This window comes from Periophthalmus magnuspinnatus, chromosome 19 (assembly GCF_009829125.3).
Source record: "Periophthalmus magnuspinnatus isolate fPerMag1 chromosome 19, fPerMag1.2.pri, whole genome shotgun sequence".
Lineage (NCBI taxonomy): Eukaryota > Metazoa > Chordata > Actinopteri > Gobiiformes > Gobiidae > Periophthalmus > Periophthalmus magnuspinnatus.
The window spans coordinates 10,742,842-10,761,750 of record NC_047144.1 but is presented as its reverse complement, the minus strand read 5'-3'; the positions used below and the strand labels follow the sequence as shown (position 1 = coordinate 10,761,750).

Below are 18,909 nucleotides of genomic sequence, written 5' to 3'. Positions count from 1 at the left end.
AAGAATATAGTCTTAAAATCTGCATTCAGTTTGTATAGACCAGGCTGTGAGTTTCTGTTTATTTGTGTAACCTTAGATTATTTTATGCCTGTGACATAAAATCATATTAATCATTTCTCATAGGCAGTGGTCAATTTTTTAATTGTTATTTGACACCCACATAAATAAGTTGAAAGATTAAATAGGCCTCCATATACTAAAAATAATAATAAAAAGAATGAATAATCTTAGACTCAGTATCAATTATTTTTGCAATATCTGCCTAACTGAATGAATCCTGCTGTTCACTAGGTCTATTTTCCTCTTGCTTTTGTCTTATCAACTATGTTGATAGTAGTTATTGAATGGCTCAATTCTAGCATTTGATATCAAGGTGCAGGGTGATTTCAATTTGTACTTTTTCGTATTTATTTTGACTAATGTATTAGTTACTATAAACTCAACTTCAAATGTAGGTGTATTAACAAAGCACTAGATGGCGCTAAGACATTGCACTTGAAAACTACTGTAAGTCAATTTCAAGGTATCCTCTAATAATTTGGTTATAGCATATTTGGATTTTAGCTATTTCATTTTTTTTTCATTAGAAATTAATTAATTTGCCTCAGTTTTGAGCTAATTTGTGTTCCAGCATTTAACAAGTCCAGTTGTTCTGCCACATGGGAAGTACAAGGCATCATGTAGGCCTAGTTAAACATGTTTTTCATGAAAGCTTTTACTCTCTGAAACATATGCATTCCCCATATGACTCATGAGACCATTTATTCCCAATCAAAATAAAAATGTATGCTGAGACTGCTTGCCCACACCACAGGAGGTCTAGGAATGCCAGCATGATGTAAATATGTTCTGAAGTAGGTTTCCATGTATTATTCTATTCCACTAGAATAAGTCATTTAATAAAAGGGGAAGTACACAAACATATGTGTCAATACAGTACCATCATAATGGGAAAGCCTTTCATCAGTGTAATCACAGACTAATGATATACTTGAATGAGAGAGATGGCTTTATTCACTTCCTCATTAGTGTAGCTTAATAGGGTTACTCTAACAATGTTAAGTGTTTACTTGCGCTGTATATCATCTTCATGCAAAGTTGGTCTATTCAATAAAAAGTTTAATTATTTGGCTAGAGCAACTTTGTTAGATATTATTTCTTGTTCACATCAAAGCTTATTTTTTTCACACAGACACAATATCTCTCAAACCTAAAATGACTAATGATCAATTTTTTTATATTGCTATAGTGAAAATAATAAGGGTTATGTGGAGGTAGAGTATTTCAAAACAAGAAATTCAAATTTAAGTAAAATAGTTGACTATTGCACAACAGTGTATGAACATTTTAATTTCATTACTAACAGCCTTATCAAGCGAGAGAGCAGTTATTTAACACCATGGATCAAACCAAATCATCAGTGATAATGAAGCTGACATGTGCCACACTCCCGCTGCGAAAGCCTGACTTCAAGATAATGCTGCTGAATAGGGATAATCATTAACCAAGGGCTGCACCATAGGCTTTGTATAACCTTCTGCCCTATGTTTGCATGACCATTCACATTCCATTTAACAATATAATATCGCCACAAGCTTTTTAAAATACTACTGCCATCGGGCCACCATACCGTCACATTCAACACTTTTTCTATATATCCAGTGTTGTTGTGGCATCATAGATTTCAAGATAGAGGGGAAAGGAGCTTCTTTCTATAACTCTTGTTCATGGAGAGAAGGGTACGTGTTTACTTGGGCAGAAAGAAGTGGTCTAAAAGCCAATGTCAGGATACACTGTCCTTAGAGACGCACACACAAAGCTTAAAAGGATCGCACAGAGCTCAAAATGTATTTCTTGTTTTCTTTGTCCCAGGGGAAGCCATAGACAAATGGCAGTGTGATCCAAGACACTGGCTTTAAAGCGTAGTGCCCATAACAGCTGCTCAACATCTACAGAGTATTTGTTTTTGTTTTTTTTATAGAAGAGACATATTCAGTTGTTTTTCTGAAAAGACAGGGTATAAATAAATCAGACTTGACATCCAAGCCATTTCTTACATTTTTTATTCAGTCAAACACAAATTGACATTTTCAAGTATGAAAATAACAATATTGTAAAATAAATAACAATAAATAATATTGTGTTTTACATAATGAATGGTTGACCATCACACACGGTACGTACCACTTAAGAAATCATCACTTATCAATCATTTCTTTTGTTGACCCTTTTTACTGTGTTGGAATGAGACATTGAGGTGTACTATTACACATGCTGCTTATTCCTGCTGTTTTTTGTTTTTTTTAAAAAGGTGACATTTGAACATTTTTACAGTGCAACAATATATTTTTTTTTACACAATAACTTTTGTTTTTTTCAAAGTACTTTCAAAGGCAGCTACACTGACTGCTTGGCATTTAGCATAAGAATATTACATAGTGGTGTGGCTGGTGTTTAAATAATCCTCTTAACTTAATCAACCATAACTCCCACATCACTGAAGATGACAGCTCTAGTGTTAAGGAGAAACAATGAGGTCAATATACAATATATTTGAGTTAAACAGCAGTTGATAAAAATGCACAGGTGCGGGGCATGGCGTATCTGAGGAATGTGGTCCGTGATTGGAGACTGTGTCCCTATGATTTACAGCGCATAGTTTGTGTTCGGTTGGACTGATACTTGTGAACACCTCTGGATCCAGTATTTATATGTATATTTACAAGATATCTCTAACAATATCCATTCAAATATCAAGCTTCAGGAAACCAGTAGAAAACGGACCACAGCACTCTGTGGAGAGATCCGTTTACAATGCACCATATTTAATGTGCTGATAAAGAGGCAGCAATAGTAAGTCTCTGATTGATTGGAAGAGTTTTATTACAAAACAGATGTATTTTTGGAAAGTATATTCCCAAAATGAGGCAATATGTGGTCAACAGAAGTGCGTGTAAACAAGAATGTGCTTCACTTTAAAGTCATTGATTGCGTATGACGTATTTTTGTAGCAAAACTCTTCCAGTTCAACGTAAGGAATGTATTTTGACTTTTGTGTTTTGGAATAAAACTATAGCATGTACTCAGCTGAAACACAACAGAGAAAAATACCACAATAGTAAAGGGGATCAACACACTGACCAGACATTTGTTGAAAGCATTAAAAACAAACTAAACAATGTGAGATCATTTCAATAGCTTCATTGTCCCAGCCGCAGAATATCATTTGAGTCAAGTGTCCACCGGGCCTCAATCCAGTGCAGTGCGGTCCAGCAGCACTAACTCTGGCTCTCCAATAGTGAGGTGTAAAAGGGGTATTTAATTTAATGGATTTTAAATATATAATATGAAGTCATGTACATTCACACAACATGAAACCGACCAAAACATATTTATCTTGGTCACTTCTTGCATTTTGTAATCCACTAAAATCCTGTTTGATAAAATCTGCAGTGTCCTTCCTCACTTTTATCTTTCATTTTATCCAGTAAGTCTCTGTAAGGTCTCTCCTGAGGTTTCAAAGACTGCTATAGCCTCTATCTCATTGCTCCCTGGCCTTGTCCCAGCTCAGAGTCTTTTAGTGTACTCCACAAACTGATGACGCTGACAGACCCAGTTTCAATTCAAAAGCGCATCCTGGGACAAAGCTGGTCTCCTGTTTCATAGCGAGGTGGACTGCTTGATGCTGTGGAAGCTGACCCGTGAAGGTGACGTGGGGATGGACATGGCCTGGGTCATCCTGGCTCGGATCGAGTGCTGCTCCTGCCACCGGTGGAAACGCTTCCTCACGGCTGACCGCACCTGTCAGCAGACAAAACTTATTTACCGGATGGCAGGGAGGTCAAGTCATTAAACATCACATAGTACACTTAAGTTAAGAGATTGGCTGGCCTTGAGTTGGAAGAAACATATACAGGGGGCACTGTCACCAATTGTGCAAGTTCTCCCACTTAAAAAAATGAGAGAGGCCTGTAATTTTCATCATAGCTACACTTAAACTATGAGAAAATTTGAAAAAAAAACCCAACAGAAAATCACATTGTCTGATTTTTAAAGAATTGATTTGCAAATTATAGTGGTAAATAAGTATTTGCTCAATACAAAAGTTCAAGTTCATACTTTATTATATACCCTTTATTGGCAATGACAGAGGTCAAACATTTTCTGTAAGTCAAGGTTTTCACACACTGTTGCTGATAGTTTGGCCCATTCCTCCATGCAAATCTCCTTTAGAGCAGTGATGTTTTGGGGCTGTGGCTGGGCACATGGACTTTCAACTCCCTCCAAAGGGGGGAGACCTGGAGACTGGAAGTGCTTCTTACGAAGCCACTCCTTCGTTGTCCGGGCTGTGTGTTTGGGATCATTGTGATGCTGAAAGTCCCAGCCACATTTCATCTTCAATGCCCTTGCTGAAGGAAGGAGGTCTTCACTCAAAATGTCACGATACATAGCCCCATTCATTCTTTCCTTTACACAAATCAGTCGTCCTGGTCCCCTTGCAAAAAACCAGCCCCAAAGCATGATGTTTCCACCCCCATGCTTCACAGCAGATATGGTGTTCTTTGGATGCAACTCAGCATTCTTTCTCCTCCAAACACAACAAGTTGAATTTGGTTTCATCTGACCATATGACATTCTCCCAAATCTTTTCTGGATCATTCAAATGCTCTCTAGCAAACTTCAGACGGGCCTGGACATGTACTGGTTTAAGCAGAGGGACACGTCTGGCACTTACTGATGGTAGTGTTTGTTACTTTGGTCCCAGCTCTCTACAGGTCATTCATCAGATCCCCCTGTGCAGGTCCGCGATTTTTGCTCACCGTTCTTGTGATCATTTTGACCCCACGGGTTGAGATCTTGCGTGGGAGATTATCAGTGGTCTTGTAGGTCTTCCATTTTCTAATAATTGCTCCCACAGTTGATTTCTTCACACCAAGCTGCTTACCTATTGCAGATTCAGTCTTCCCAGCCTGGTGCAGGTCTACAATTTTGACAGCTCTTTGGTCTTAGCCATAGTGGAGTTTGGAGTCTGACTGTTGGAGGTTGTGGATAAAGGTGTCCTTTATACCGATAATGAGTTCAAACAGGTGCCATTAATACAGGTAATGAGTGGAGGGCAGAGGACCTTCTTAAGGAAGAAGTTACAGGTCTGTGAGAGCCAGAAATCTTGCTTGTTTATAGGTGACCAAATACTTAATGTGATTTCCTGGATTTTTTCCCCCCATTTTCTCTTATAGTTGAAGTGTTACCAATGATGAAAATTACAGGCCTCTCATCTTTTTAAGTGGGAGAACTTGCACAGTTGGTGGCTGACTAAATACTTTTTTGCCCCACTGTATATATACACACACATACTTTAAGTCATAGAGATTGAAACAGCAATATTGACAAAAATATACATCACAAAACATTCAATGATTTAAAAGTCATGTATTGTGCATAATTGACTCTTGTGAGTTTTAATCCATGTTATAATGTTTTTGCCTGAAGTTGTGTTTAGTTTCATTCACACATGTTTGAGTAAACCTTTATTATTAGTCTGCCTACATCTCCAAAGTTCAAAATACACTGTTCTACCTTGTAATGACATGATATGGTAGTTTTCAAGTTAACAGCTACTTTTTACCTTTTGTTCAGTAGAGACTGGCAATTCCAGGGATGAAATTATCCAATTGATTCTAGTGAAGGTGAATGGAGTTTAAAACACAAAGGAGCACTTTCTGTATTACCACATGACATCACAAGGTGGAATTGAGTGTTTTCTGTTTGGGAGAAGAACTCAGCCTAAATATGCAGGGTTTGTGTGTTAAACATGTGTGAATGAAATAAAACACAACTCCAGGTCTGTTTGTGATGAGGAAACAACATTATAACATACATCAGAAAATAGGGTAATATGGGCCCTTTAAACCAACATATGCTAGATTCTTTCCACTTAACACATTAAAACATGCTCCAATAACTGGCAGCTGTCATATTTTGGCACACTGAATATTGAGTACATTACATTATACATTATACTGCATACTGCCTTGTTATTCTCAATAGGACTGCGGTTGCACAGTTCTCCACAACGTTTATCCTTCTGTTGCTCTCAGCCGAAACTAAACTCTAAATCAATATTCTCCGCAAACTACACATGCTGGTTAAGCCCCCTGTTGGCGATACAGCAGAGTCTATGATGAGCTATTCATCCATCATACGACCAGACAAGGCTTTGAGGGACTTTGAGCAATACAGTCAGTTGAAACTACAGCTCCATGTAACCAAGGGAATAACAAATGTCACCCTAGTGGCAAACATGTGGTTTAATAAGGCTTCAGGCGTGCTAATACAACCCAACTGATCTTTTCAATGGCATATCTTGTATACACTGTACTGTACATATATAAGGTAATTTGCGTCTTTCTTTGAGTAATTTTTATGTAAAGGAAAAAAAAATGAATGCAACATAAACGAAAGTACTTTAACATCTTGGTCAAAGTAACATGGAGTATATGATAAACCTTTAGATAACTGAATCATCATATTGCAGTCCCTCACAGCTGAATATAAAGAAAACATAAATGTCATTGTTTTTCCATTAATCAGACTCAAACGTAATGGGGATGCTTATAGCTTGTTGGTTGTGACATCCATCAAGATTTTTATCATATCTTTACTGGGCACTGATAATTGGTCCATTGAGAATTTAGATCAGTTTAGCTTAGCATACAATTCTTTTCAAGACTGGTAAAGCTAAATATATAACACTAAATACACAGCCATCAAGCCAACAAAACGCCGCTGTAGGAAGGCAATATCAAATAAAATCTGTGATTAAAGGCACACTATGTAACTTTTCTGGTGGAGGGTCCGCAACCTGTTGTCTCCATGGAGATGTTTGGCAGGAAATTTTCAAAGAATATCATTAAATTTGTCTATCTCCATGGGAACAACAGGAGATGGCACCAAGCCAAGTTGCAGGCGACATCTTTGGAGAGGAGGGCCCGCTCATAGTAAGAATACCTGTTTTTGAGCAATAAAAACATTTGTAAATGAATTGTTGGAAGACTCACAAGTTTGATGCTATAATATGAAATATTTCAGGAAAATGATAAGATTTCCATGGAGACAATCAGATGGCAGACCCTCTACCAGAAAAGGTACATGGTGCCCCTTTAAATTTGAATCTGGAAACATTTTTGCTGGTGAAATACATTTTAAGTGCCTTTTAAACATTTATTGAACAACACTAAGCAGATTGTGCTTACAGAGACATTGTAAAATTTCATTGCTATTTTTATAGGATTTCTGCTTATCCAATTAGCCCTGGCCGTGTCACTAGGCATAAGAAGTGATGTCATTTATGTCACACTTTGTCGACCATGACGACTAATTGCACCTAAATATAAATCTTTTACTCCTCATCACCCGCCTCCCCACCCTAGTGCACACGTGAGCAGCAGCAGAGGCCACCAAAAGGAGAGTGGAAACGCCCACAGCACTGCTATTAAAACTAGTGTCTAGAGCAGTGGGAGCTGTGAAATATGTGATCAATACAAGAGGATGTGAATCTGCTTACCTCACTATTTAGGAAGCAGTAAAATACTGACACAAAGAAGCCCTGTGTGAGAGGTGGAGATAAAGACAAAACATGATTAAAGAGAGGTCATTACAACATCAGCATAAACACAATTTAATCGCACACAGAGGCTTATCACATGCATTACACTGATTCACTCTATCCTTTTTTGGCAAGAATAGAGCCATCACTCATTTCATTTAGTGCTACATCAACAAATTTCAAAATGTTTATTTCAGATGTTCAGTTCAAAGTGAAATCTGCACATTTGTTTTAATGTGAGGACCAAATTACAGTCAAATCCAATTCAATCTTATTAAACATGACATAACACATAAGAATCATCTCTTCCCTTGAGGGACTGTGACAGGAAATGAGCTGCCTCCTCATGTGCAGGGATTTGCTAATTAATTTGGATTTTCATTCTTTTTTAAAACTCTTTGTAATTCTTAATATATTTTAGAATTTGCAGGCTTAGGACATCCTGTGACTGGTTTATTTTGTTAGTATATACTTTCTTTTATTTTTAATGATCAAATCTGTATCGTGCATTGAATAGAACACATAATTGAAGTATTATGCTGAATACTGGGGCAGATGAATAGCAGTGGCTTATGGCTTATGAAATTAATTAAAATACCTAATAAAATATGACTAGTGAAGAGGTTGATTTTATTTCATCTAATATAACTTATTGATAATACTGTTGATGTGCACATGTGTTGTAAAATTTAAAATCTCAATACATTCTAAGTATGTTATATTTGTAATTCATCCTGGTAACTTACCTGAAAGGACTCCAAAAATGAGTTGAAATAAATAAATACACTTTGTGAGATCTCGTCCTCTCCTGGATTGACGAAAAATAGCATATATGTGATTCCTAGGAGAGGCAGCAGCACCAGTGTAGCCTTCACTGCTTTCCTGAACACAAGCACAGCAGACACGACAGGTTTAGCGCCTTTCTTTGGGCACAAAGAACAAGGCAGTGCTATCACACCACTACTTTGTCGAATAAAAAGAGGAATCCCTGTACCCATCACCGATCAAGTGGAAAACATGAATTATTTACAAGGTACAAAAAGAATACCGCAACAGTTTTGACTGAATATTTAGGCCTATCACAGGAGGCAGCGTGTTTACCTGTACTGGATGGTTTCAGATGTGGTGGAGGCGCGCAGTTTGGTCATCAGGATCCGCACAATGTTGAAGAGGAAAATAAAATTGATCTTTAAAAAGAAAAACACAGAAAAAATATTTAAAGGTACAGAAAAAAGCACATAACAAGAATAAAAAAGTTTGTAATAAATAATATAAAGTCATATAACTGTAATTAATGTTTGAATTGAAAGGGAATGGGACTACATAACACAACCCCCTTATATATACACACACACACACACACAAAAACACACACACACACCCCACACACACACATACATATACACATGAGCACATTCAAATATAAACTGTAAATTTCTACCTATATTTCTAAATGAGTAAAAGTATAAAGAGAAAAATATTGTATTATATTGTAAAGCTGAGATGGGAGCAAGATAAATCAGGATATTGTTAATGTGCAGATATGTGATCACAGTGCTAATGACTATAAATTAAAAAGTTAATAATTTCTAGATGTTTTTTGGATATTTCTGATAAAAAAATACAAATCATATAGAAAAACTGAACCCTGCCCTCATCTGAGAGAGTGTGAGATCACCACATTCTCAAATCTGGAAACAACCAATAGTGTTAGCCACCACCGCCGCAGCAGTAACAGAGGAAGTAGCAGCTGTTTTTCAAGTATTAGTATTTTAGCATTGTGTACTTGCAAGCATAATACTCGTAGTATGTATTTTAAACAATAATCAAACATAACATCATATATCACTCGATTAATGTAGTTTTTTTCTTCTATAAGTATTAAAAGCTCACTCACACTGTTACTAATGGAGTGATTCATTGTCAATACACATCACCAGCTCCAAACATGCACATGACCATTATACTTTTCATTATAACTCATTTTGCGCTCACAGCAGGTCACTTATTATTCTTTCAGCAGCTTTTGTTCAAGCAAGAATTACTTTTGTGTTGAGCTCCAACTCAATTCTGCGCCCATGTGAGTATGTAGGTTAAAAATGGAAGATGATAGGGCCATGTATTTTTCATAGCATATTCTCCTTACTGTACAATGTGTGGCACTGTTATGCCGGGCGTGTCATTCCATATGGCGTCTTTACAGTCCTGATAGGATGTCATGCATTATTCTGGCTCTTAAACTATTTAGAACACCTTAGCCTTGGTATTTCCTGTAGTATAACATGAAAGAATGTACTAAATCTCGCAAAGTAATAGCTGAGAAATATGCCCATAGAGAATTTTAGGGTGGCATCTGCCGGAGCTGTAAAGTAGAAAAAACAATGCTAGTTCTTATCAAAGATGGTTTGTTGTGAAACTATTCAGTAGCTATTGTGTACTCTTTTTGCCAAAAATTAGACAAATAAAGAATAATTTATTACTATAAATTATTCTGCCACAATATTCAACCCTAATTAATATGCTAATCAGAGTAAGAAGTAGATCATTTCCTGCTGCAATCCCCAAATGAAAAACTAGTAAGTCTTACCACAATTACTAAAATATGCATTTGTTCAAACGGAGATTTGTAAGCCTTACTAATCTCATGTTTCTGAATGGGCAGCTTGAGACCCTTTTTTCCCACATAGTGATGACATAAAATGAGTAGCCCATGCAATAAGTGTGAATGATGTAACATGGGAAAAAATAATAGTGGCAATAGTTTCCGAGGCCTGGTGACCTGACCTCCACACTGGAAGGGGAACATGTTGACTACTGGTCTTAATAAAGCTGTAATACTTTCACTGATGTTTGCGGGGGAGGGGGGCTCTAACAACATCTGGTATTATGTTCACAGAGCGTCCCAAATTTTGATATTAAGTCATTGAAAGTCCATAACAGTGCCGTAAGGAAGAGTCATAATAAATTTGATGTTGACCTGACGATGATCCCAAGGGATAAAGGGTCTAGACCACAGATTCTCAAAGTTCTCACAAGTGCTGCCTCAGAAAGTCATTTATTTCTTAGTCAAACACATGTAAAATAATGTGCTTTCAATCAAACCATAGCAACAAAATATACAGATATGACTGTAACACCTAATGGATCTAAACCAGCCTAACCTAAACCACTCAACTCAAATGAAATTTAGATTTAATAAGGTTTCATACAGGTCTCAGCCATTCAAAGTGCACTTTTCTGGTAGAAGTTCTGACGCTTGCTGCTTGACTTCATGGAAATGTTATCGTTTTGCCTGGAATGTTCCACAGCAATCTCGGTTTGAATAAATTACAGGTATATAGGTTATAGGTTTATAACCAACAGTACCTTGAAAAATATGCATTCTTATTGTAAAAGGTTGGCTTTCCACAGATCTGACCTTGCCTGGTGGTGTCACCTGCTTGTCTCCATTGAAATGAATAAGTTTATTGCCATATGCCATTGAGGACAGTTTTTTCACCTGTTTAAATAAAGGTTCATAAAAATACATTTAATCTACACAAACACTAAAACATGTCTAAAAGTTAAATAAAACTAGTAAAAAAAATAAACCAGGAAGATAATGAACCAGCCATAAATACCTAAACCAGGAGGTGAATTCCAAAAGCCGAGATGAAGGCTTCGTACAACTGTTACAGCATTATAGTTTGAGACACAAAGCACTAGCACAAGCACAAGATACAGCCCTTTTTTAACAATATTTGAGGCAGATGTAAGCTTTTGCAGAGAACAAAGCAGGGGAGGAAGAAACATTAAGTGGCTCTTCCGAAGATTACTTTTTCTCTAAGAAAGACAAGATAAAAATAATATAGCATCCCTGACAGTGGACACAGAGGTTATTTTTGCACTGGATCGTCAAAAACCCCCAAAAGAAAAATAGCTCGAGTCTGTTGAGTGGGAGAGTAAGTGTGAAAGCATCTTTGAATGTCCAGGATGAAAGGGGGTATCTCCACTCCAGACAAGAAAAGACATAAAACACTTTTTCTATCACAAAGAGCTCCTGGCTAAGATCCAAAATACAAAGAATAGGTAACACTGTGCACTTCTGGAAAGCACTTATGATATTACTTATAGGTAGGCATGCTTATATTAACTTACAATGATGAAAAATTGTTGATTCAAATAAAAATTTATAAAGTGATATATTTGCACTTTCTTTGGTTAATTTTACAGTACTTTTAAAACACCTAAACCTCAAAAATATATTTAAAGACATGTGTAAGTACTTTCCTGTTAAAGTGCTAAAATATCTACTGATTTTGTTAACAGGTTACTTAATAATGATGATGTAAAAAATGTCACCCACCCTCTTAGTGGATAAGGGATAAAAACAGAGCAATGCTGATTGAGAAGTCATGCAGACGACTTTAATATGTTATGATATCCTCTTAGTGGTATTACAAATGCTAAGCTGTTGAGTTGCAGCTGGATACCAATGAGATGGAGTAAGTGACGGTATGCACTAAAAAAACGTCGACTCCATAGTACAGCTAGTCATTATAGTGTGTTGTGATAATAGCAGTTGCTTGTGAATTTGCTGCAACAGGAAAAATGTGCTCAAGTACCCAGGGGGAAAATAAACTTTAAATAAAATCAATTTCTAGGCAGGTCGGTTAAGGTACATTGGTGCACTGCCCGTTCATATAAAAAGCCTCATATTTATGTTTGGTGTAGCTTATAGAAGTTCACTTAATGACTCCTGAAATAGGGTGTGAAAAGAGCACCTTTGGGATATAATGAATGGGCTAGTGTAATTTGTAATAGGACCAAAACAAGATGGAACTTTTGCTTTGCATATGAGACGTAAATGTATTACCGGTATATTTACTGCAGACGATATAAGTAAGATTTAAACTTTTTCGGTTATTTGTTCATTTTTATCGCTAACAAAAAGAATGAGACACACTTTAATCATTTCACACCTGCTAACTTACCTTAAAAAGAAAAAAAAAGCCTAATTGTCTGCAACAGGTACTTCAGTTATTCTCAAGGTAAAGAGTTCTTTTCTCATCTGCCTCTTAGTGTACTTTATTAGGTCTGTTATGTGGTAACATCTATGTACAAGGCCATTCATATACCTAGAGAAATCTTTCAAATATCCTCCTTAAAAGAAATTAATTAATTTTGTTTTCCTCACAAAATTAGGCTCACTTTCAGCTAATGAAAATACAATTGAACTCGCAAAAAGACAAGGTTACAAGAGTAGATTGCATATATGATCACTATAAAACACACTGAATATCAGGTGACATTTGAGCTGCATAAAGGTTAAATACAAAAATATTGCCATCACTGAAAAGACTTAACCTTAAACTTAAGCTTAATGACCTTAAAGCTGAAATCTTTTTTCATAATATTTAAACCTTGGGAATACCATGAGTAGGATAAATTTATATTTCCTTACCACCAGAACGAGGATCATTGGGCCCTGGTATATGTAGTCTGTGTAGACACCAGCCCGTTTCCCAAACCAGCACCTGAAATGTCAAAGGACTCATAACTAACTGCAATAAAATAAGGATTACATTGTCAATCATCTCTCTTCATAATCAGGATTCCCCTGTGAGTTTTCAGTGTGAAGTCATGCTTGTTTATGGACTTGATGGAAGAATTTCAGGTAAGAATGATTGCTCTTACACAAATTCAAATAGCCAGTTATTTTTTATAGTAGTTATTTTACACATTTTTCTACAATCATTATTCTAATTATATAACTATTGTATTCACTCTGTTAGTGTTTTTATTCTGAACTCTACTGTGTCCATGTAGTTCACTCCTGGATCAGTACAGGATGCAAAGTCAACCCATTCATTGGTATAATCATGTTAGCATTATCTGAGCAGAACTGAACAAGAGGGCGAAACGTCTTCACTCCTACAAATTTGCGTCCAGTTGACAGATTTTTCTTGTGGATTTTACTATGTTAGCAATATAAACAGTCCAAAAGGCACATTCATTTCCATCAAGTCTTAAGTAAATATGTGCTAATGGGTAATTTATAATATCATACACTGATAATGTGATTACAGCAATTATTAATACCCATTCATCTTTATAATGCTACAGCTTGACTTTGCGCTTTGTCCCTTTGGTTCTTGGCCAAAGATAGAACAACCCCTCCCCTTTCCCCAATCAATAACTTGAGTCACAACAAGCATCTTACTTCTCATTATCGTAGTACAGCTTCCCAATGGCCCAGATCACAATAATTGGGAATGGGATACCTGTGGGGCGACAAAAACAGATGAGATTTCATGTTTCAATCCTTCTTTCATCTTTTTAAGCTCCTATTCAAATCCTGAATTATCACTTGGGGTGGGGGGGGGGGTGGGGGAGATCTACAGTGTCCCACCAGCCCCAGCCAAGCTCTGTCAGAAGTAATTTTTGCATCAATGTACTGAGGCAGAGATTCAAGCCAGAACTTGTCACCGTGTTGATATTCTTTTGTGAATGTATGAATAGCAAGAGTCCGCTTGACGATAATGTGGACTGAGTTACACATTTACTTGACTTATAAGAGGTTTAATACGCTAGACAAAATTCAATTACTGGAGTGTAGCTGGCATAAACGACAGAGAAGCCCTTTGCCAAGTGTGTGCAAAGTCTGGAGTTATTTGAAACTGTCCTGACAATGCAGTCGATAGGTTAATCCCCGCTGCAGTGGTGCCAATGAGACAAAAGGGCGACTCATACGATTGTATCTCTTGAGTCTGTCCAACAATGTCTCCACACACCAAGAAAATAATAATACAACTATTTTTTTTTTCTTCTTTCAAAAATTTGCTGCTATTTCATCTTCACAATTCGAACTGACAAGGACACACGTAAAAAATCATAACTCTTATAAACGCACAATTACTAAAACTTTAATTAGAAAATGGATACCCAGATAGTAAGGTATATTAAAACTAGTATCAAAACTAGATATTGATTTGAGGAGGCATCAATACTGAAACAGAACATAAATAGGACAAGTTTTGATCTATCCTGAATAGATTTTTATAACGGTCTTGATCTTTCTCAGAACTAGAAAGAGACATTTTTTTCATATATTTTTTCAATGTGACATAAATTTGATATAAAGAATCGATCCCTTTGCTTAGTATTGAAATCTGGGATTTGTGACCACACTAGTTAATGGTCTGACAATGAATGAATCTAATCTGAAAATGATTTAGTCACTTTAGCCATTAGACAAACACCAAAACACTGTTACTTCATAAAGACTATTGTGTTGTCTTTATCCTATTAATGTCTCTCCTCTTACAGCTTATAGCCTCTGTCAAGCAAATAAAACTTAATCTTTTTCACTTCAGAAATATGCTGCCATTTTGTCTTCACAGTTGAAGCTTCACGCTGCCCTGGGGAAATGTAATCCAGCTGGCACAATACAGCTAATCTCAGCACCACATAGTTTAGTTTGACAGTGTGAAAAGGGGTGTTAGTGAACTCGCCACACCAATGCAGATCCCAGCTGTCACACGCAGCAAAATCCACCGTATAGTTCCACACACATCCATGCAGACTTATAGGGGCCCCTTTGCATACTTTCAACTGTTTTGGCACTTGGTTAGGTTGTCTAATATAATGATGGATAGGAATAGGATACATTTTCCAATAAATAGTGGTGTATTGCATAATCAGTCCAGCTGCATGGAAAAAACATAGTGAGGTTGATTTGGATCACAAATGAAATCACGCTACGATTTCAAACAAGGGTGTATGTACTGTCAAAAGTCAACCTGTAGAAGAGACTTATAATGTGTTAGTGTTGTTTTCTGACTCATGGCAAAGGCACGGTAGAGTGGTTTTGCTTGAGGTTTCGTGGGGCAAAACGTGCACACATATCATTCAGAAATGACTCTTTTTTACATTTTTTTCTAGCAATACTACTTAATGGAGCAGTCTACCATTTTTCTTGGTTTTAAATATCTGCTTTCTGCTCTGATTCACCATTTCATCTTAACATTAGATTAGCTATCCTTTCGCTATCCAGTATCTAGGCTCCTATGTGGAAGACTCTGGTTTACGCCTTCCTTCACATTTGCAAAGTCTGTTGAGGCTGAATTATTAAAAATGTATTATTCAAGTGATCATAAAATAAAGATGACATTTTGTGAAACAACAAAATCACATCCATCATGGTATAACTCTGTTTCAGACCTGAATTTGCCCCATTGTAGACCTGATTAGACCTGATAAGATCTGGGGTAGATACTAGTGGATATGAAAACTGTTTTTTTTGTTTTTTTTTTATAATGGTCTTGATCTCAGAATGATGAGACCACAAGATAATATTCAATAAAACAATTATGACATTTCATGAAATAACACAATCTGGTTTAAATCTGTTATTGTTAAGTAAACCATATCTAACGCCAAAATGGAAAAACACTGACATTTTATCTCCGAAAGCTTGATTTGATTGAATAAAAATGTACTAGGGATTTCAGTTTTGTTTTTGGTTTTAACAGTCATAATAATTGTTCCAAGCTTGACCCTATACTTTTTCAACCATGTACTAAAGCAGTTTCTTCCCTTCTCTTGTGTAATTCTTTGAAGTAAAAAATAAATAAATAAAAGAGTAGAGGAGGTACATACACCAGCCAATGCAGATAAACATCCATTTGCGCAGCTTGTCTGTGGAGTAGGTCAGGACAATGGCAGTGTGGAGGTAGCAGCCTTCTCCAAACATCCAAAAGAAATTGGTGGAGTGGAAATAATTGAAGCAGGCAATGACCATACGACACCAGACCTACGAGGGGAAAATGTTCTTTAGTGGCACTGTTAATTAGTGAGACAAAATTACGACTAGGCGACAGGTGAAGGGAATAACCCGCATTATTTCTTTATAACAGCACATGTGAGTGGGTGTGACATGCAGACAGTGAACTTTATGTCTCAATATTGTGAATTTGAGCAAGATTCTAATGGGCCAAACAAGTATGATTAAGAAAAAAATTGAAACTAAAATGCAACTTGTGGGTTTTTCTGGTCTAAAATGCAGCAAATATACAAAGTGGTCAAACTTCCATTCAAATAAAATTAAATTTAAAAAAAATACTCGTCTGATAGCTAATTTTGATACTGAAGCAGTCTTGAGTTTAATAGTAAAGTAACAGTATTGCAGTTTTTGTATATACAGCTGCTAATTATAGGCAGGCATGGTGCAATGATTCATTGGTGTGATTTGATATCTGTTGTTTTTTCATTTAATATAATAGTGCCAAACATATGGGTATTCACTTAAGTGAGCATGGTCTCTTCGTTAAGAAAAACTGCTTGTTTTTGCCAGAGTGAACTTGTTGTTTCCCACAGATTTGTGAAGACCACTGATCCTTACAGTAACATGATATTAGACTCAGGATCTGCCTGTGTTTATATAAATACCATTAGAGTGTATTTATATGGTTTTATGTAATAGTATGTTTAGGTTTAATCATCACCACTATTTGCCTGTAAATGTACATATTCTGGTGTAATAAAGGCCAATCTGATTATTTATTTAAATCAAATAACTTTTTATTTTAAATTGGCCTTCTGTGAACTGGCTCCTGTAATATCTAATTAAAATTTTAAAATCACAGATGAACCAAGGCCATAATTTACTCAACAGATTTGTGTTTGTAAAGTCGACTATCTTGCGCTCAGTCAGTTTACTGCCAGCTTACCTCACCTCACCTCATGTTAAAATATTGATTCTTTAAAGTGGCTATCTTTTATTAAACGCATGTGGTGAGTAAAGGGACAAGCGTTCTAATTCCTGAAATGCCTTGTTAGCCAAACATATTAGATTTAGCTTGCTTTAGTGATGTGTTTTTATTTGGACCAAAGGCTGCTGTATGTCTTATTTTAATTCTTTAAAGATTAGTTGAGTTATGTTCAATAGTAATAAACATCTGTCCATCTATTTAAAATATCACTTAGCTCTAATGATTTGGTTGTTAGAAAACAGAGGTGGCCCTGCAAATGACTTGGCTCAGAGTAGATTCACTATTCTGACCTATGATTCAGGACTTGAAATGACTTAATGCTTCTCTATACAGTTGATATAGTTTCTGTGTTTAATTTTACAGGGACTGGAACATGTCCCTCCCACTCATCTATTGGTTACCATGATTTTTAAAAGTTGGACAATAACAAAATATTTGTTACACTTGGTAAATTTGAAAGAACTTGAAACTCAAAGCACAGGATTTAACTTGTGGGCCAATGCCTTGGATTAAAGATTTGACACTAGCAAAACAAGGTCTTAATCCCACCTGTGTTAGATAATATCATCATGTTTCAAAACCAGCACTTTGACCTTGATATACTGTATTAAGTATATAAACAATTTTAATCGCCTGACCTCCTTAAATGTACAATATCCTCTGTATATCTGATCTTATGTATTTCAAATAGGATTTCCCTGTAGGACACAATCAATGTTTAAGTACAACAACACCCTTTTGAATTTGTAACCTACCTGGGGCCGACCTCACAAAGATAGGTACGTGACATAAGATAATACATAACTAGTTCATATACAGTAGGCTATTGTGATGTCCTCAAATGGGATATTGTACAGAAAACTCATATTTCATGGCCTCTTCCTTCCTGTGTAACCAAATACGGGCGACGTACCACATTACTTTCGTGCACCTCGGGACTCATGGTCAGCTGCATAATGAACCAGGTAGCGTTCCTCAGGATAAAGGCCGTGATGAGGTTCCAGTGGATGATGTTTCTCAAACAGCGAATGCTCCTGTGAGAACCAAAGCAGGATTAACATATTTACACCAACTCTCAGGTTTCTGACTGTGGTGACTTCATGCTATGTTTAGAAGTATTGATCTCACGGTTGAGGGGTTAAGTATAGCCTATTCATAGGTTTCACTTACATCACTTTTTCCTGGTCTGAAGGACTTTTCAGGACTTCAACCATTTGACCATTCAAAACATATATCTTGAGTTGATATTGTTAATTGTTATGGCAACAATCCTAAATTGAAAGACAGAGAGGGAGTATGCTATGCTTTGTTGTGGCCTTTTGTACTTTTGAACATCTTTGCATTGGTTTGAATATTTTTAAACTGAATGTGAATTAAATGTTAAAGAAGACATATTGTGCTTGAGTCAGTTATCTAGTTATAATCTATGAGTCCTGTGGATGGGAGCTGACATCACTGTAAACACCATCACAACAAAGCACCGTGGAGCTGTCCGCACCTCCAATGAATAGCTGCAGATCATGCTAGCGAGCAGCACATTTTCTTTTCATT

General features: G+C 36.4%; 1 protein-coding gene across 1 annotated transcript in view; it reads right to left on the bottom strand.

Moving 5' to 3' along the window:
- Positions 1-2,050: 2,050 nt before the first annotated feature.
- Positions 2,051-18,909, bottom strand: part of LOC117387549 (corticotropin-releasing factor receptor 1-like) — a 64,876-nt gene continuing 48,017 nt past the window's right edge. Inside the window, exons 7-14 of the mRNA XM_033985074.2 lie at positions 18,272-18,392; positions 16,247-16,400; positions 13,809-13,869; positions 13,050-13,122; positions 8,708-8,793; positions 8,353-8,488; positions 7,565-7,606; positions 2,051-3,801 (exon numbers count right to left, since the gene is read on the bottom strand). Coding sequence (XP_033840965.1) covers positions 3,661-3,801; positions 7,565-7,606; positions 8,353-8,488; positions 8,708-8,793; positions 13,050-13,122; positions 13,809-13,869; positions 16,247-16,400; positions 18,272-18,392 — 814 coding nt within the window. The 3' untranslated portion in view covers positions 2,051-3,660. The remainder of the gene's footprint in view (positions 3,802-7,564; positions 7,607-8,352; positions 8,489-8,707; positions 8,794-13,049; positions 13,123-13,808; positions 13,870-16,246; positions 16,401-18,271; positions 18,393-18,909) is intronic.